Genomic DNA, 21,052 nt, shown 5'->3' with positions numbered 1-21,052 from the left:
AAGTATTCCCAAATGTTGCTGAAGCTTGAAGTTCTTGTCATGATGGATTCATTATTTTATAATTATTTTCCTAGCATTGTCGGTCAATTTCTCCCAGTTTCTTAGCTTCTTTGAATTCCTGTTTATGCTTGTCCCTGTTGGCAAGATGGTGATGGTGGTGGTGGTACCGGGGGTGGTGGTGGTTGTTGGGGGGAGGGGGGCCGATTGAGGTCCAGAAATCCACAGTCGACCTCATGACTGTACCCTTCAACTCCTTACCACCACTTATGGGCCAGTGCTGAAATAAGGCTGGTTTAATATGTTATAACTGGCAATTATATCTTTTTTCCTCTTTTCAGTCGGTTTTGTTTCCTTTTATTGCAATACGGAACAAATACTTATGTGTTCTTGTATTGTCAGATACTGAACCGTCATTTGTCTTGTGGATGATAGGTAATAGTCATGTGCATCAATTCCCTTGTTGGGTTTGTCTCTCCAGTCAAATTATTTTTATGATGTTAGGTGGTTGTGATGTTATAAGCTTCGTTGGTACATTTTCCTCTTATGCTTGCCAATGTCAAGCAAATCGTTTGCTAGATATTTCCAGCTTCGCCGTGAAAGCCCATATCACCTTCTTTCGAATTACCTCATAATGCTTCTATGCTTTTTCAAAACCAGATGCAGCAAAATTTCAATTATCCAATATTTTCTTATCTTAACAGGAATAATCGTTACTATGAAACCATAAGTATCTGATTTATTAATGCATTTTAACAACCACAAAGAAATGGTATCCTTCTTACTTCCTCTGTTATCAACTGCGTCTTTCAAGAGCGTCCTAAGCTTAATTCCAAGAATCTCTTACTCTGAGAAATCTCTTTCTCAGATAACGTCCCAATATCCATGTCTCTGAGTTCTATCTGATGACCCTCAAAATCCTGTTATGGCCCATTTGTATGCTGACATGTCTGTGCCGCGTCATTGAACGCGCAGCCTGTGACATCCTATCGTAGAGGCCTCGTTCCACTGTCGCTATATGCATTATGAAGTTTAGATACTCCTTTCCTCGTAAGCTGTGGTGTTTTCGGATAACCTAGGTTATTTTTTGCTTTATTTTCCCTTCGGTGACAAGATTTTTTTATGGGTTTCCGGTTATTCATTTAGGATGGACTTCATTTCACTTTTAGCTATGGTTGAGAAAACAGAATGTTGCCTTAGGACAATGTTGCTTCTAAAAACAATTTTTTCACAGTAAGATTTAATTTTAATGATATTTTAAATGAGCTGTATATGTAATCTAGCTTTTATGCATATGTCACAACATTGTTATCAGATGCATCCTATAAATAGATTAATTTCAGCAATAAATTCAGTTCCATTTCGTATAATAATAGCCCATTAGGAGAGGCTAAATTAGATTTCCTTGTTGATAAGTATCATATGGGCTGATGATCCCTAACCTCTCAAAGGATCTCAGAGCAAGTAATAGAGCGAATTCCTAATTCATTCGTGAAAGTAACTCGAAAATGTGAACCTGAATTCCGAAAGGCTATACATGAAGATGGTCACATATTTACTGAACGAGACTAAAAGGTTGCTCGAGTCTCCGGCCGGCCAATGAAGAATTAGAGGAATTTATTTCTGGTGATAGAAATTCATTTCTGGGTATAATGTGGTTCGGATTCCACAATAAGCTGTAGGTCCCGGTGCTAGGTAACCAACTGGTTCTTAGCCACGTAAAATAAGTCTAATCCTTCGGGCCAGCCCTAGGAGAGCTATTAATCAGCTCAGTGGTCTGGTTAAACTAAGATATACTTAACTTTAACCTAGACTGTAAGACTAAGTAACTGAACATTATCATCAGAAAACCCGTTAAACTAAGGTATACTTTTTCTGATAAAAGTTGTATTTGCGCTGACTTGCGTTTACTGTTAGAGGTCTCGTCATAATGAGGAAATGTAATTTCAAAATGACAGTAGAGTATGTGGCAACATTGCTGGTTACTATGCAGAGAAAGAATGTTTCGGCCCTTTTCAACTACTTGAAACTATGGGGGCAAACTCATATAGAAGTCATAGCCTAAGTATATGCGAATTAAAAAAAAAAAAAAAAACTAAAGGGAAAAGGAAAAAATATGAAGACGAAGGAACAGAAAACTCAGAATGAAATAAATGTTCAAATCGCCGTAGCGAAGCGCGAATCTAAGGCACAGGTAAAGATGTTGGGACAGGAAGGGAGAGAGATAGGACGATTTAAGTTGGCGAGAAAGAACCCGCTAAAATCGAACGGTAACCGGTGAGGTAAGTACGGACGTACTGGTTTTAATTGCTGCCGCGTTAGTGGTCTGAGAATTCAGCGCTTACTTTCACTGAAATGAGGATTCGTCGCAGTAACTGTCAAAATTCCTTGATTATCCTTGAATTTTCTTGACAGCCATTTCATTTCCCTCGATTAATTTCTTTATTCTTTATATTCGCATTAGAAGAATGTAGATGCACGGAATGTTGCCTAACTTCGAACACTGGTCTCAAGAGTTGGGATGTCACACGATAGTAGGACATGAAGACAACTCTTTATTCAGGATATTTATTATCAGAAATGGTAAAATATAACTTTGCCTGATAAATTTCAGAAAAAAAAATGAAGAATAACATTAAATTATTCTTTGCAATTCAATATTCTCATAATATTAATTTCCAAAAAAATGAAAAAGTAACATTAAATTATTCCTTTCAGTATTCTAATTTTAGCACACGAAAAGGTCACATTGCATATTTTACATAATGGCACAACTTTCCCAGCTACTATCTTTCTTCAACAGCGATTTAAAGGCAGGATTAGTCAACAGGTGTATGCTCAAAATTAATTTTTTCCTAACGGGACGCACTTTTCCATGTTGCTCTCTGTCCGTTATCATAATTACTCCCGCTATTACTGGTCTTATTTCTTGCCCTCTGAAAACAAGTGATAAATTCTCCAGCCCATTGCAAAACAATACTGATCTAAAATGAAAACTACAATATCTGCAAAATTTTGGAAATTGAGATATGCCACCTGTTAGGCTCGTGAAACACTAAAACACAATTTACTGCAGTTTCAGAATGATTCTTCAGTGCTTTATTTAGGGGGTCCCATTTGCAGTATCTGCAAAATCAGTAATAAGGCAAGGGAAAACTGCAGTATCTACCATATTTCTCAGTTTTGTATTTTTGCAGGTACTGCAGTCTTCCATTTTAGGGCAGAATATTACCATGTTCACCCAGATCATGGCAATCCTTGTTAAAATGAATTAAAACATACAGCTGATAGCATGGTTCAAATTAGTCAATAGATTCAAATGTTATCATTAGTAAGCATGTCTGTTTCATTGTGCTGGTGACTACCTAAGAAAAGTTACCTAAAAGTAAAGACAAGACTTTAGCCTTTCCGAAAAAAGTAAAGACTAACTGAACTTTGTAATAGCAAGTGGGCAAATGGGGACCAAAGGACTTTGAGAGTGGTAACGGTAAGGAACAGTTATCAATTCAGATGACAGATCCATGAAGACCGCACTTCTCATGGGTGTAGTCATGGGTGACCGAGTTGGAACAAATATCATGAAACAGGGATCGCAGACCGTAAAAATGTCATAATGAACTGAAACCCATTTATATACTAATAACAGAGAGCTTATAACGCTTTCTGATGTTAATGATATAATTAAGCCAGTAGCATATATACTTTATAAATTTCTCAAATACGTTATGTGTATATCACATAAAGATTATGAAAAAATTAAGAAAATTATATTTTCATGAATATTTCTGGAAGGTATCAAATTTCCCTGTCAATTCCTGGAGTAAAGTAAAAAAATCCTGAAAATTCCCTGATTTATTTAAATCATTGAATCAAGGAAAATTCATTGAAAATGAAAACACTGTGACAAAGTTGTTCCTGCTCTGCTCTGCAACAAAAAGTGAGTCATCAACCCATGGCAGAATTGCCCCATGAATGGCACTGGGTGGGTGTGGGAATTGCAAAGTGCAAATCTGCTTTAATGGCAAAGAAGTTTTTGACATGATTTATTCTGTGTCGGCATAGTTGACAATTCATTGCCGTATGGACTGAACGTCTTATGTTTTTTCATAACTGGGCGAAGCAAAAATGAATATCTTATTTTGACGCTGATATCATATGTTATGACCATTCTTTGTGTAGATTTGTGATACTGAGGATTTCGACAGGTTATCAGGAATTAACAGTGGACTCACTGAAACTCAATACAAACTGTGCATGTAAAAAAAGAGAGCGTGGGCCCTGCAAAATGCTTTTGGCAAAGTCGGAACCTGGCAACAGTACGTGAGTAAGTTAAGATGAAGCTTAAAACTCACGCAAGCAGATATGCAAAGGACATTAAAAAAATATTCTAAACCCTGTGAACAAGTAACTTTAACTAAGAAATAATACCGAAAATCGTTAAACACGTAAATTTTATCGTATATCGGTATACAATTAAAGCCAGTTATTTAATATGTCAAATAAAAAAAAATACATTAGAAAAGCGTTTATGCAAATGTCACAGAACGGCCGCATTGGACAAGGAACAGTTGAACATTCTCAACGACTGGCGGGGCTATCCAAAGAAAACGACGGCATTGCCCGATCTATCTTTGCTTCTCCTAACGACCGGTTCCTTGTTTTATAAACAACTTCGCTTGTTTGGAGTTTTGTATTTTTACATCACCGCGCCAGATTGAAAATGGGAATCGAATAGATTCCCGAAAGCTCTCTATAGAATCTTATTTTTAAATATATTTGTGCCCCTACATTACTGTGGATTTGTTTCTCCAAATGTCAGAGTATTGATTTTGGCTGCATTCTCGCAATATGAAAAAAAGGGAAGATCTATGCGTTACACTGACTACATCAAAGGCTCGGAGAAGGCGTTAATGATGGTAGATCATTCATAAAATAATTCGACCTTTTGTAACAATTCCTTTTGATTTCAAATAAATCCAAGGGATTGGGTTCCAGTACAGTTTTTACTGTTAGGGTATGAAAAATACAGAAAAGGTAACCCGCTGTATCTGTCTATCTATTTGACCGGGCTTTAGCGCTGTCTTCTTGACTTGTGACTTACCGGGATATTCTAGAATTCCCTGTACTCTTCACGTCCTTCGCCATTCAACCTGCTTCCTTGTCAGAAAGGAGCTTATAACCTAGATGGAAGGGTGCCACCACTCACAGATCGGGCTGGCTACTGCCAGACTCTCGAAGCGCCTTGCCAGTAGACGGTAATAAAGTTACAGGGAAAAAAAAATTCACAGGAAAAAAAGTCGCAATTTTGGCTAGGAAAAAAAAACTTACAAGAAAAAAAAATCACATTAATATATGGTGGCAATTAAATTAATAAAACAGAAAATATTTTGGATCTTCCCTAGATAGTGACCCCAAGGGTTTTCGGGGTCGTTATCTAGGAATAATATTTCTTTGGGGTCATTATCTTTATGATATTGACAGTAATTTGTTTATTTTTTTACTGGTAATCCCCAACGGACTTGTACTAAACACGTCGCTAAAGTGAATACATACCGGGTTAACAACCCGTGGGGATCATTTTCTAGGAAAGATTAAGGTGACTCTTTTTCCTGTAACTTTTTCCCGTGACTTTTTTTCCTGTGACTTTTTCCTGTGTATGTGATTTTTTTTTTTACCTGGAATCGCCCTCCTGCCAACTCCAAGGAAGGGTCATCTTTAAGCATTACGAAAAAGGCAATATGAGAGACCCAAAGAAAGGAGTTAATAAAAAATGAGCAATAATGATTGACCAAACACCAGACCACCGACAGATACTGGGAAAAAAAGCCAAACAAGGTAAAAAAAAAAAAACTAGTTTCTCCACAAAAGTACAAAGAGAAATATAAGAAATCAGCAGACGCCTAACCTGGCGCTAAATGCCAACGAGAGAGAGAGAGAGAGAGAGAGAGAGAGAGAGAGAGAGAGAGAGAGAGAGAGAGAGAGAGAGAGAGAGAGAGGAGGAGGTACAGGAAAGAGAGAAAATTCACTAGCTGTTGTCATCTAACCTGAGCAGACTGTCACCCCAGTCCCATCAGTAGGGGACAAGGAGGTTAGATTATCACCTCCATGGTAGGGCACTACCCCAGCTGACAGCTGACACCCTCTTCCACCCAACCCCATCGAACTGGTCAAGAGTATTGCAACGCCTTGGTCCGGGTGCAGCATCATCACCCTGCGACCAGTCAGAATTCAGCGCACTAGTCGACCCGCCACTTGTAAACCATCCTCCTGATGTATACAGTAGACCTGTGAAACATGTCTTCATTCATTCACTCCTCGAACAGCTGAGTGAGAGTCGAAATGTCAGGAGAAATTCAACTTTTACAACAGAACATCTTTATATGGCCTTAGGACACCTGATGTACCAGCTACACGCTGATGTAAAGGAGGATATAAGATGCATATAGAATACTATATATAAATAAATGCCTTAATGATAATGAAAAAGAAATACTACTAATAATTATTATAAGAAGATACAACAGAGAAGATACAACAGAAGCATATGGAAATGATGAAACTGTGAAATTCGTTTCATTATCGCTTTACCGTTTCCGGTGCAATTCAACGATTAATTATGAAAAATAATTAAACGCTAAGTCCTCCGTCCCCTACTACCTCTGAAAGGCAAACTCATATAAAATCAAGAAATAAAGGAATAAAATATCAGCGTCAATAAAATCAAAGAGTGACCGGGCTGGCTTATCCCGCTGCTAATGATCGTTTTATTACATCACATCAAAGACCGTTCCTGTCATTGGCTCACCTGGAAACAGCTGACAGAGATTTTCACTGCCTAAGCCTTTGATCTCAGGCTGGGTCTTTTTATATCGATAAAACCCAGTGACTCTCTCTCTCTCTCTTTCTCTCTCTCTCTCTCTCTCTCTCTCTCTCTCTCTGGCATCCATTTTTTTACGTCATTATATCTGTGCACTGACACCGATTAAATGCGCAGAATTCCTTGAATTTTTGAAATTTGATTTTTGATGGATTTGAAAGAAGGCATGAGTAGAATGAATCTCCTCTGCGATTCTGACTAACGGAAATATTCTAAAATAGCGTCTTTACTTTTCCCATTATTCTTCTCTACTTCTTCCTCATAAAATGAAAGCATATCTACGAATGGTGGGATGCTACCAGTTAAGAAATCAATAATATTGATCTCCATTGTAAAAGGAGTATTTTATGCATGTGTCATGATCCAGCTACATGGGGGTGGAGGGAACTAAGTTCAGACTCAGTCAATGAAATCTAGTTTTCATCGTTGATTTATAGTATTATGATTAGCAAGAACTCGCTAGCAAATTGCCTCCCCCCCCCTTTTTGTTGTTGTTTGTTTTGATGTTTTCATTTACTGCAAACCGCTCGATCGATAGACACATCTGTCTATCGAGACTTTGCACGGTCAGAATACAAGGGTTTAAAACGGATTAAGGCCACTCCCTTTAAGCAGATCTTTCTTCGAGGCAAAAGTGATTTCTGTCTGGTCGTTTTATTACAGGCAAAACTCACCCTGCGGGCATCAGCTGGAAATGATTCAACTCCCCCTATGTGTTGGACGTGCCCCCTGCCCATAGGAGGAGATAAAAGGAGAAACCAAACCGAGGTCCGGTCTCACACGTGCGGTGGAAGATAGGGAGTGAAGAAGTCCCGGCCATGCCTTGGCCCTCCGTTAGCTACTAACCAAGTGGCCTTTTCAAAGTATACTTTCTCCTCGTGCCCTTCAACCGCGAGCCACGTGTTCGCTCCACCGTTGACCTGCGTGATGCCCACATGCCATTGCCCGGCCCTTCGTGAAATTCCCATGCATTGCCCTTGTACTGAAGCCCATGCATCCTAACACTTGGAGAACCTCGCCCTCGGAAGTCGCAAGTCATCTCTGCATTACGGTAAAGTGCTCTGGAAGACCTCCATTCAGTCACGCTTTTGTCTCGTAATATTTACTTAAATTGTGAGCCAGTAATCACTGAATCTCTTGTCAAATGTCCGTGCTCTTCGAGTGTCGGCAGTGCTAAGCTATCATTAATTCATCGGAGCCCCTTGGCACCCTCAGTGCAGCTTCGAATTCATTATTCTTTTGTCTATTTTCATTACTGGCGTATAATGTGCATATCTCTCATTTCAGAGGGACCCTATATCGTGGAAGCTTCTTGGACTGTGTCTGGAATTCCCCAGTTTCATTCATCCCGTAGGAATCCTCTCCAGGATCAATAATCTACTAGCATTCCTCTTTCCCGTACTAACGTTATTTATGTAAATACACTCCTGCAAGTTTGCCCCGTGTTTTACGTAATATCTTCCTCTGTAACAAGAGCCTTAAGCTCATATGAAATTCCCCTTTGTTTTCCTCTTTTTTATGTTTTCCTGGACCCACGAAGTCAGAATAACAAGGCTAAATTACCTTAAATTGTTGCTACCTGTCTCACAGAGAATATCTCAAACTAAATCGCCAGGAAAACGTAAAAATAGGTAGAGACATAGTGTATTACCTCTTGTTGTAAGAACATTACATAGATAACTAAGTTATCAAACTTTGTAAACTAAAGTAATAAAAAAATAAACTGTCAGCAAGCCTTCAATAAAATGCAGACGGCCCAATTACCAATAACAAAAATGAGAATATGAACGCATTTTAAAAATCATATCGAAATAAATGAAGATGAACAACCGAAATTAACCTTTCTCAAATTTGCTTATCTGGAAAAATTGGAAGTTTATTGGTTTTGTTCTAACGTCTCCTTAATATGCTAAATAAAAAAAAATACTGAACCTATCGCAAATTTGCTATGAAAGAGAAATATAACGATGAATAATGTTAAGCCCACTAACTCGGGCACTTTTTATGGTCTATGTTGACAGTTCGAACTTAATTGCGAGAGGGGATTCAGATCGGTGTTTTCCCTTTCCTAATGCATTTTGGGTAGGAATGGCGAGCATATTTTGAACGTCTCTTGTTTTTCTCATCTGAAAGTGTGGGGAGTGGACACTGCTCAAACCTGGTCGGTGGTTTTGTTCCAAGTTTCACCAATCAAATGTGGTTTTGGAATTCAGGGCTTGCTTGCAAACACCCTTTCCAATTTTTTGTCATGGCTCCTTTAGTCTAGGTGCATATTTCGGTTTTAGTGCAAAATTTTACTTTTAATTTTGACCACAGTAATTATTTGATAAGTGATTACAAAGATGCTCTTCTTGAAGGCTCACACCTTCCAGCATGGAAATTGGTTTTGTTTGCTAATAATTGGTTGAATAAGTGCTGTGACCTTACTACAATTAATTGCTAGCAGATTTCCTCGGAAATTTACAGTACCCTAGGTCAAAGGTGTTTGTTTGTGCGTGTGTGTATGGTGGGGAACTGCAATTTCAGACAAGTACCCAGAGGCACAGGTTCAGTTAGCTTTCACCCACTTTATATATTGTAATTTACAGCAGTGGTATAGGGGTGGAAGCTGAAGCCATCCCCCGCCCCACTTCCAGGTAAAGAACTGACTTTCTAGGTTAGAAAACATCTGTGTATTTTATTGTTTTGAGTCTTCCACACCCAGATACCCCTCTTTTCCACTAAGGTTCCTCGCATCTCATGTAGACTTCCAATACTAAAATAATTTTTCTGTCTAGAAACAAGTATAGCTTACAAAGGGTAAATTTTTGGTTTGCTCTAATGTGGTAGTGATTTGTTTTTTTCTATTTATGTAATCCAGATACAGATTAGCTTGCAATTTACTCTCAAGCATATAAAAGTGTCACCCACATAGCGTCGATAGAATTCAGTTTTGAAATCACTGGGGAAGAGTTCAAACATTTCTTTCTTTTAATGGTAGAGAAGAAAAAATGTTGGCGAATATTGTTGATAAAGGAACCTCTATGCCTTACCCGTCTTTTACACCTAATATTTCTCATCAAAGATATATATATATATATATATATATATATATATATATATATATATATATATATATATATATATATATATATATATATATATGTGTGTGTGTGTGTGTGTGTGTGTGTGTGTGTGTGTGTGTGTATGTATGAATGTATATAGGTATATATACGATTGTGGATGGGTACTTTGAATAGCACATATGTGTAAGGTAATAATCATTATGCTTATCTTTACCGTTCTTCAAATTGTAAAATCCCTCTGTCTTGGCTCGTTTTATGCGACAGTACTTCACTTAATATTTCTGATATTTCTCAGACAGAAATGGTGTTTGAATATAGACCTGAAAGTATTGAAAATAGGTATATTCATCATAGTTTTTTGCCGGATGCTATAGAAACCTCTGTGGTAGAAATATCGAAACAGAGTAAAAAATATAAAGCATGAAATCTCGGTTCCTTGAGCTGACACTGGACAATTCGGGGAGAGAATATACGATCCTTCCTTAAATCTTCAGTGTCAAATAAATTCCTTTTTTCCTCGTGCTTTTTTATTCTCCTAAAGTGCTTTGGCAAAGACCAGGGTTTATGGGACAGTGTAAAACAAGCCGAGGCTTCGCAATTGTTCCACTGAGACGGCTTCACGTCTTCGGAACAAATAACCTGCAATTCTTTAAGCGTTCTTTCACGCTTTTTTTTTTTTTTTACTATGAAGAGCTAGCGTCCTAGAGTCTTTTATCTTTTTTATTGGGTTTGGATTTAGTTGGGCTGAAGAGCTCTGCCAATTTTTTTTTTTTTTTTTTGCTGATTTTGTTTATATATTTCTTCACTTCAATTTTCCCATGGTAGAGGCTGATGGGCCAGTTACCTAACTCCTTTATCCAAACCACAACGAAAAAAAAAAAAAATAAATAAATAAATCAAAATCAAAGAGGAAGGAAAAGGAGAGACCTTAACGTGAAGTAGGACACACGAAGACTGACCTCTTGAAGGATGAAGTGTAATAAATGTCAGGAAACTGAAGAAATGAGACATTCATTGAAATTCAGAGAGCAAGTGAAAGGAGTGATGGCTTAGCGGAGCAACAACAAATACTCCATAATCTCAACAGAGTTTCATAGGTCCTGCGCAGTGGTAAAGGCTGTTACATAACAAGATGAATAAAACAAATGATCAGTCCAAAGAGCAAGTTGAGTGCCATTGATCTGAAGAAATACCTTTCCTTCAAATCGGTTGTGTTGTCTTCTTCCAAACGGCTACACGATACATCTAAACATAAGAACAATATTCTAAGCCTATAGTCATGCAGGAGAGATGACCATTCAAGAAAAGTTTACTGAACATAAACTGGGAAGCCTTATTGCGGATGTTTTCCTATTCGTACAAATCTCATATCTTATGACGTTTTGTATAAAACGAACGTCTGATGTTTCTACAACAATAAATGGCCGAATAAAGTTCCAAAAGGGCCTAAGCTATTCATATTTTACACAAGGAAATGAAAGAGAAGTGCAGCCGTGCGATATCCATCCAGCCCTCATAAGTTTGACAGGTTTTAATCTCTCTGAAAGTCATCGAACCTGTTCGACATATTGATTTCGCTTTGTAGACCACCGAGTCTGTGATGTTGGTGAATGTGGTTGGGTCATTTCTCGCAACCTTTAATAAATATTGTTTCAATAATATTGGAGGTTATCTGCCTTTACCTGTGCTATGCTTTTGTCGATTTGTCCGTGCAAGCCAACATTACCATTCGTCTTTCTTTGTCAGTCTGAAGACTTATTAAAATTTCCATAATGCGGAAAATTTAATAAGGCAGAGGAGACATGTAAAGCTTCTTAAAATCCGACAAAAAAGCATTTGAGCATGTCATTATAAATAAAAACCACAGTAATTTATAAAGAAAAACTTTTTGGTGTTTTTATTACCTTGAAAATTCTCGAACATATCCAGAGAGAGAGAGAGAGAGAGAGAGAGAGAGAGAGAGAGAGAGAGAAGAGCCTTTTAAAGTCTTCAAAATGAGGGCGGTCTAGTTGCTTAACAGGATTATAAAGAAAAGAAAGGCTTTTGAGGGTCCTGGAGCTGAGACGTCTTCAGCGGTAATGAAGTGGTAAAGGAGAGGAGGAAGTTTCATAGTGTTTTTTTTTTTATTTTTGAAAATGTTTATATAAGAATTATGAGTCAGTTCAACAACACCTGAGGGTGAATGAAGGTCCTCTGCAATAGTCAGAATAGCAAAGTTTCTTAAGGCAATGTATTACCTAAAAGACTTGCCAATTGTTCCGATTTACTTTTCAACTCATTTGCTTACATATAATTGTTCATTTCTTGCTTAAAAACATGAAGTTGTAGTATGTAAGGTAATCAGCCTTAATGTTTACTCTAGAGTGTTATACAAAGCATCAATGAGATCTTTATCTCTTTTGGGGTGAGGTTTTTAGCCCTATGAGTCTTTATACCATGACTGCCTCCCATCACTTTGGGCCAACTACCAATACCTATGTCAGTGCTCAGATCAACAGAGAGACAATAAACCTTTCTTCCCCAAAAACCTGCCATAACACTAAAAGAAAAAGGCATTACAGCTGTCGACAAGACTAGTGGGAATGGTTTTGCGGTTATAAACAAGACGCCTGTGGATACGGCCACGTGTTGACACCTCCCCTAAACACTCCTGAGAGCCATCTTTCTTATACTGAACATAAAATGGATTGTAATCACGCTATCTTCCGTATAAAGATTCGATTGTTAACAGTTACTGACGACCTTTTTGTTCGTTTGCTGTTTCCCTCGTTCAGACGGTCGTGCACGTGCTAGTGTTCCTGACCCACGGGTCTCCCTAATGTAAATAAGTGCGTAGAAACGAATCACGTGCCCAAATCAAGTCTCCACAGAGTAACGTAGAATATTTTCCCCTAAGCACGTGAAATATCTTTTGGCAGTCTAGCCTGGCCTTGTGCATGGTAATTTTAAGCATTGTTATTATTTTTATGAGCAAATAAGTTTCTTAATAGGCAGGATCCAATTCTACGTAAGACTTGTTATTTGAATGGCATCTGCTAGCTCTGACAATTCCCTGCAAAATCATTTTTTTTTTTTAGATTTGTGTTAAACCTTGTGTTAAATCCAAGTCCCCGAGACTTCGTATACGTTCATTAGAACAAAAATCTAAGTCCATATAAGACCTCATATACGTTTGTTAGAACAAAAATCTAAGTCCCTATAAGACTTCATATACGTTCATTCGAACGCCCAAGACCATATAAGACTTTATATCTGTTCACATCGAACACCCAAGTCCATTTTGAGACTTTATTTTGTTCATTTCGAACAACCTTGAGTCTTTTTGAGACAAACTGAATTCGTTCATTAAAACAAGCTTGTTTCTTTTTAGACATACTGAATTCGTTCATTAGAACAACCTTGAGTCTTTTCCAGACATATTGAATCTGTTCATTACGAACAACTTTGAGTCTTTTCAGATGTATTGAATTCGTTCATCATGAACGACCCTGAGTCTTTTCAGACCTATAGAATCTGTTCCTTATGAACAACTTTGAGTCTTTTCAGACATACTGAATTATCATCTTTTGGCACAGTCCTAAGTTCCACGGAACAATTACAGCTGTTTGTTCAAAACATACCTTGGACACATGGGTCAAAATCAGACTGAGTGCCAGTGCCAACTCACCCAATAGGGCACTCTTACTTGCACGTAGTTCCACCACTGGTTCCTACCCTATGTCCTAAGACCTCATTGTTATTCCCAAGGGCCACACCCCTCTCAGCACCATCTCAAGATGACTAAGGCAACCAGAACCCAGGAAAATGACGAGCTCAAGTTCTACATGGAGGCTGGGAAGGAATTGGATCTGACGGGCCAAGCCACGAGGGACTGGGTTCAAGAGAGGCTACATTCTGCCAAAGAAGAAAGGGAGAAAGTGAGAATAGCTCAAGAGAAATGAGAAGAGGCAGAAAGGCAGGAGAAAGAGAAAGAAAACTAGCTCAGGAGAAATGGGAAGAGGCAGAAAGGCAGGAGAAAGAAAAAGAATGGCAGGAGAGGGAGAAAGAAAGGGTGCATCAGCTTGCCATGGCCGCCCAAGGTGTGTGCAACTCATCAACGCCCTCTCCACATGCGACCCTCAGCAGTGTAGGCTCCCTCATAAGAAAATGGGACAAAGCTGAGCCTGAAGCCTGGCTCGACTATGTCGAAAAGATACTGAGGACCTATAAGCCCTCTCCCAAGGAAGTGTCTCTGATCCTGGAAAAGCTGCCATTGCCTTCAATGCTTTCCAACCAGAGGATCAAAGAAATCTCACCCTTGTCTGCCAAGCCATCATAAAGGCTTTTGAAATAACTCCCGACCGCTGGAGGAAAAGGTGGAGAAATATGCCGAAAGAGTGAGGCCAGACCTGGTCAGAGTGGATATTCAAAAAGACCCAGGCCTTAAAACGATGGCTAGAATCTCTCAAAGCCAATAGTGTGGAGGACATTCTCAAATTCTTCCAGCTCGAGGACTTCTTACTTTATGCCCCGCCAGCTCTCGCCACCCATCTATGCGATAACGCGCCAAAGATGGTGGTCGAGTGCTGTCAATGGGCTGACACCTGGGACACAAATCACCCTCACCTTAGTTCCCTTGGACGAAGGTTATATTTATACCCCCCTCACCTGCCTCAACCACCTCTCAGCAACCTCCCAAGAATGGACAACCCCCAAAGAAACCAGTGTGTGGGCATCACAAAAGAATAGGGCACCCTGCTAGACAGTGCCACTGGAAGGCTGAGAATCAGCCAGAAAATCCCTCTAAGTCCTCAAAGGAACAACACCCCAACGGGCCATGTCTAGCTCTTGGATGAAAAGCAAAGGGCCTGCTCTCTCCAATGGGACAATGCCAAGCAAATATTATAGCAGAAGTTATTGCTCACCTATAAGGTATATGGGCACTCTGCCCAATGGGTAAACTGCCCTAATAAATCAAGTACTCCCGCCAATGCTTTGGCAGTTACAAATCCTAAATCCTTAGGCTCTCGGGCCAAGGGTCCCATATATGTGGCACCTCCTCGAGGTCAGACCATTCGATGATTCTGGTGTGCAAATTTCCCTCATAAGGGAAGGCAAAGTTCCCCATGGAGCTAACATTAACCGACGTAAACTCGTCACAATCGAAGGTATCAATCACTTTAAAAAGATACTTCTTACTGTTCAGTTGAAAGTCACAAGACCTCATAGGAGGTTATGACATCCTCCAATGGGACAAGACTTCCAGTCCCCACCTAAATCACAACTATCCAGGGGTCTGAACCTCTCAAATCATTCATCAGGCATGAATAAGCCTCACCAGCCTGCATTCGTTCCACTGCCAGTGCCTCCTGGGTACACTTTGCAGTACCAAGCTCCATCCGAGCAAATTTCAAATCTCTTTCCTGTGCCAGGCCCTACCCTAGTGCCAGTGCCAAAGCACCCCATAGATCTCCCTCCTGGAGAGTCCGAACCTGATTCACCATCTCTTTTAGTGCCTATTGAGTGCCCTTAGCAGTGCCAAGCTCTGTCCATCCCGAACGGTGAGCAAACTCCAAACCCAATACCAGTGCCTGAGCCTGCCTTAGTGCCAGCGTTAGCGCATGGCTGGGATCTCCATTCAAGAGATCCCAGTCCGGATCTCCTCTCTTCTTCCGGCTTGGTTCTGCTACCAGTGCCGATAAGAGAGACGGATTCTTCTAATCACAGTGGAAGCTCACCCAAAGGTGCTTCTTCACAACCTGTGCCTGAGCTGGTCATTGTGACCTGCGAGCTTCTCACGCCTATAACGACTGCTTCCTCTCTTTCCCAATCCTCAGCAGACATGAGTATGAGTAAGGATTCTGAGATACCTCAACTGGCCGATGAACTCAAGGAACTGCGACGACTTGGGGTAGAGCCTGTAACGAATACCCCTGATTTGGCTGTTAAAGAAGCCATAGCGGGTGGCACTCCATTGCCCTCCTCAGGCTTGGTTCAACCGATTCCCCTACCAAGGCAAACCAACAACCTCAAAGAGGTCCACAAGAAAAATCACAGGCATAGATAACTCCAGGTAACCTAAAGAGAGCCACTGGACTCACTTGACACTAATGCCACTTTGGCACAGTGCCTCACCTTTAACCCTATGAAGATCTTTGGCACCTCTATCCAGAGGAGGATACCAGGGGTTTTCCACTTATTATTTTTCTTGTAACTTTGCAATTTATTCTCTTCCTGTAACATTTTCCTTTCCTCTTTAGATCATTACTCACATTATTTTACACCTAACCAAGACTCACATTTTACTTTGCTTCCCACCCTGCCAATGCAGAGTGTAAATTGACAGATAGCCCAGTATTATGAGTCCTATGACTCCCCTTTTATGCTAATAAAAGTATGGTGCACTTTAAATCATATATGCCAGAGCCATTAGGCCCTTACCATATGAGTGCCAACATTGGCACAGTGCCATTATCTTAAATATTGGCAGATGCTCTGGCTAGAGGGGTCGCGCTCTCTGACTATTTTTTGAGGCCCTTTGGGCTAAAGAATGAACCTAGCCATTTCCATAGGCCAAGGAATATAATTTCGGCATATTAATCATAATTTTTCTTCAACAATCATTATTTACTCTGGCATCTGTCATATATTTCCTTTGTTATTCCCTTGTAATAAATCTCGAGTCCCAGACTAGCAATCTGTGTAAATTAAACACATACTTATACTTCACATACGTAGATGAATGCTACAAGGCAACTGCAATGCTAATGCCATGTTATTGGTATGCCATACCAGTGGCTGCCAAAGTGTAAGGTATTCCCTTCTAATTATTATTATTCCTTTCCTAGTAATTTGTAAATTGTGGCTTCTGTAGCCAATACTATGTACTGATACATCTCACATACTTATAAAATGTGCCTCCTGGCACTTGTATTTAAGGTGCCCAAATGGCACTGAGCCATCGCTCTTAAGCATCATAGCACCACTTAATTTAAGCCCTTGAATGCTTCATTGTATTGCTTCCTCATGGTAAATTAACTGCATTGAGTATTTTAAGTGTAACTATTTTATGTTAGGTTTAATTTTGGTAGAAATTAAGAAAGCATCTTACTTCATTTTGTATTCAATAAATGCTGCTTAATATCATTTTTCTTAAAATGTAAAATTATTACTGTTGTCAGCAGCATAAATTAATTCTGCGAAGTAGAGTAAAAACCATAAGTGATTTCTTTTGTTTGTAATTGACTTTGATCTTTAACAGAGATATTATATTTTAGAATAATGTGCCCCAAAAGTTGTGAAGAGAGTACAGATTGCCTGATTAGATAACATAACTATAGCCATTTCAACCCGACTAAGGGTGTAAATATCATCTAGGTGGGGGAGGTGTCAAGAGTAACACTCTCTCATGCCATCTCATGTGGCAAGAGATATATAACATAAATAATATTCAACTACTTCATTTATTTATCATATTATTTAGTTACTTCATTTATTTATCATATTGAACACTGTAAGCAAAATTCACCTCTACAAACATCTCCCTCACCACTGACTTTTGGGGGGAGAATACTTTAATCTCCTTTTCTTGTTTGAGCGACTACCGGGTGATGGATTATAATTATAATTATTAACGTGTTTGTGTAATCACGAGTATTATAAATATATGATTATTATTATCATTATATGTCTAATACACATATGCTGTGTTAAGAACACGTTATTGCAAGTATCCATGTTTATTGGAGCATAGGGAATATTATGTTATGTTTATATCGTTTATGTGGTGTGCATATCATATTATATGTATCTGGTATGATTGCAGTCAGTCTTCCCGATAGCCCGCCACTGTTCACAGCTCCTCCAGTGTATTACTTATTATATGGCTTAAGGACTTACGCAAGTGTTTCAGTGAAAACCTTTATATACTCTCTGTGGAAGGATAACGAAGATGGCGCAGTGAGTAGGATTTGCCATAAGTGGTGATTTGATAATTTCTTGGAGGTCCAAGCGAATGGTCAAAGCAAGAACTGAGCGGTGTTTATGTTCATCGTTAACCAAGTTACCTAGCAGCAGTGAACCCAAACTTCTTGGATGGATACACGGGCAGTGAGTTTGTGTGATTCCAGTGACTCTGTACATTGTTGGGGCTTTAGTAAAGTGACTCAGTATATTGTTGGGCTTTATCACAGTGACCCAGTGTATCTTTGCTTCAGGATCAAGATTTTGCGTTGGCCATCTGCAGAGGCTGGAACAGAGCGAAATATTCAAACAAGACAGCGTCTGAGGGAAGATTTACTGGCTCTCACCCACCGTTGACCGTTATGACAGGACGCGAAGACGCCACAGCAAGTCACAGCGTTGCCAGCCCGATCTCGCTCTGTGCCTGAGCATTGTAGTCGGTGATTGACTATTGTTTGTGAGGTTATTGTGACGTTACTACTGAAAGCGCTGAGCGATATTTTTCTTATTTTGTTTGGAATTTCTATTAATGCTGCCAAAATACGATAAAGGGAGGAGACCGAAGACTTCTGAGGTTTCTCCCGCATCTTCCCCAACCCCCGCTGACATTATGTCATCTCCAACACATTCACGATCTATGTCTCCCTCATCAACCCCTTCAGCCATGAATTTGATCGGCAAGATGTTTGAATACATGGATAAAAAGAAGAAGAAAGAAGAAAACAAGATGAAGAAAGAAGAAAAGAAGACAACGTCAGGCATTAGGAAGAATTTAAAGCATTAACTGAAGCTATGACAGGACCCAGGCACGCCCCACCTCAAGCAAGTGCTGGTATAGGGCCCCCCACCCCAGTGCCTACATCTGCAAGCATTCCCCAAATGCCTAATTCAGCTGTGCAAATGCCTAAGGTTACAGTAAATCTGTCTCCACCATTAACTCATCATGTCACCTATAGACAGTACACAGAATGGAAGGAGAGATGGAAGGATTATGCTGGTATGGTAGATTTGGATAATTTACCTCAACCTAAGCAATTAATACAGCTAAGGGCATGTCTAAGTGTTGAGATGAGACGCTTGTTAGAACACAGTTTAGGTATTCCACCAGACTCACCTATGCTTTTGGATGGTGTTTTAAATCAAACTGAAACTTACATGAAGGGTCAGCAGAATGAAGCACTTCGCCGTTTAGCTTTTACGCAATGCAAGCAAGCAGAGGGCGAGTCATTAACAGATTTTTTTGTTCGTTTACAACAGCTCTCAGAGGAGGTTGATTTGTGTAAAGGCATTAACTGTGTGGAGGCGCAAATGAAACACACCATATTGGTTGGCATAAGGAATGAAGAACTCACCAAGAAGCTCATCAGCATGCCAACTACAGCAACACTTGAGGAAGTAAAGCTAACTTGCAGGGCTTTTGAAGCTGCAAAGAAGACAACGAATGAGCTAAAGGCTCCACAGACTTCGGTACATGCCATGTCAAACTACAAGATGCAAAAGAAGGTTGCTACTAAGCCAGCGAAACCTAAGAAAAGTTACTCGCAGGAGAAAAAACCCTACTTTAAGTAGCAGATGCAAGACTTGTGGTCAACAGCACAATGGTGACACTTGTAAGGCAGCATCTCACAAGTGCAGGAACTGTGCTAAAACTGGCCATTTGCCATATACTTATGCATGTCCTGCATTGGCTAGGGAGTGCCGAATTTGCCATAAATTTGGTCACTATGATGTTTGCTGTGCACAGAAAAAGTCAAAAGGAACTAGGGAGTCAAAGGCTCCAAAAGAAACCAAGTTGAACACCGTCAAGGCATCTCCAGCTATACGTTCCGTCGCTTTACGCCCTCAAGGTAGTCCCTCACCGCCTATCAATTTACAAGTCACATTCTGTGGTAAATCAGGGAAGATCAATGTTATCCCTGATACTGGTGCAGATACCACTGTTTTTGGAGTGCAGCATCTACAAGCACTGGGCATCAGTGTTAAGGAATTGTCTTCCCCCCCCACCAATTGCTGTTCTCTAACGCTGATAGATCAGCCATGGAAGGTAAAGTTTTGGGATCAATGGAGGCCGTGATGACACATGGTGATGTCTCATACAAAGGGTATATTGATGTCCTCAGTTCTCCCCAACACCTCTACTGTGTTACGATGCCCTCTGACACCTAAGGAATATTCCATGGGACTTCCCGCGTTAAATGCAAGAGAGGAAACTGAGCAGGACTTCAGCAGAACCCAGTCAGGTGTCAGCCAGCCAAGTTAACGCATCTGAACCTATGTCTGTTCCTCCACCCCCTGCCACATCGTCATCTGAAGAAGCCAGGCAATATTTTCTCAAGGAATATAGAGATGTGCTAATGACAAAGGAATAGTTTCATCAAGGAGCACAACTTATGCCAATGACTGGGCCACCCATGCATATTCACCCTAAAAAGGATGTGAAGCCCTTTGCAATCTACACTCCACGCACAATAGCACTAGCCTTTCAAGAGGATGTCAAGAGAGATGGCAAGGATCATTGAATCTGTCAGGGATCAGCCATCCCCATGGTGTCATACCTTAGTGGTTGTGCCCAAACCTACAGGTGGTGTTCGTATCACCACAGATTTAAGCAAGTTAAATTCACAGGTGCAAAGGCCAGCTCATCCTTCACTATCACCGTTTAGTGCAATTAGGAGTATCGACCCTACGTCCAGGTATTTCTCCACCATGGACGCATTATGTGGGTACTGGCAGATCCCACTAGCAGAGGAGGACCAAACCCTTTCAACATTCATCATGCCCTATGGTCGGTATTGCTATCGTCGTTCACCTATGGGATCCAGCGCCTCAGGAGATGCCTACTACAGGAGAGGTGATATTGCTCTGCAAGGCATCCAAAATTGTGTTAAGCTAAGCAGACTGTGTATTGGCCAGGTATTAATTCAGATTTAGCAAATACTGTCCATGCCTGCGAGCCATGTCGGATAATGCAACCAAGCCAACAGCAGGAGCCGCTGTTAAGCAACGAGAACCCTTCTCGTCCTTTTGAATCGGTATCGTCTGATTTCTTCAGTGTTGCTGGGAAATCTTTCCTGGTGTGTGTAGACAGGCTATCTGGATGGCCTGCAGTAGTAAAATTTGGTACTAATACTACAGCAGAAGCAACGACACAACACTTCAGCCACATCTTCCG

At 40.1% G+C, this 21,052-nt stretch overlaps 1 protein-coding gene across 1 annotated transcript in view; it reads left to right on the top strand.

Annotated features, from left to right (window-relative positions):
* The window catches only part of LOC136830842 (sodium-coupled monocarboxylate transporter 2-like), a 36,987-nt gene extending 23,107 nt beyond the window's left edge, over nucleotides 1-13,880 (top strand). The window contains exons 9-11 of the mRNA XM_067090821.1: nucleotides 6,199-6,416; nucleotides 7,538-7,661; nucleotides 13,687-13,880. Coding sequence (XP_066946922.1) covers nucleotides 6,199-6,416; nucleotides 7,538-7,661; nucleotides 13,687-13,880 — 536 coding nt within the window. The remainder of the gene's footprint in view (nucleotides 1-6,198; nucleotides 6,417-7,537; nucleotides 7,662-13,686) is intronic.
* Nucleotides 13,881-21,052: the final 7,172 nt, after the last annotated feature.

This window comes from Macrobrachium rosenbergii, chromosome 47 (genome assembly GCF_040412425.1).
Source record: "Macrobrachium rosenbergii isolate ZJJX-2024 chromosome 47, ASM4041242v1, whole genome shotgun sequence".
Lineage (NCBI taxonomy): Eukaryota > Metazoa > Arthropoda > Malacostraca > Decapoda > Palaemonidae > Macrobrachium > Macrobrachium rosenbergii.
Note: the sequence above shows the minus strand (reverse complement) of the source record. Positions and strands in the feature narration are given on the sequence as shown.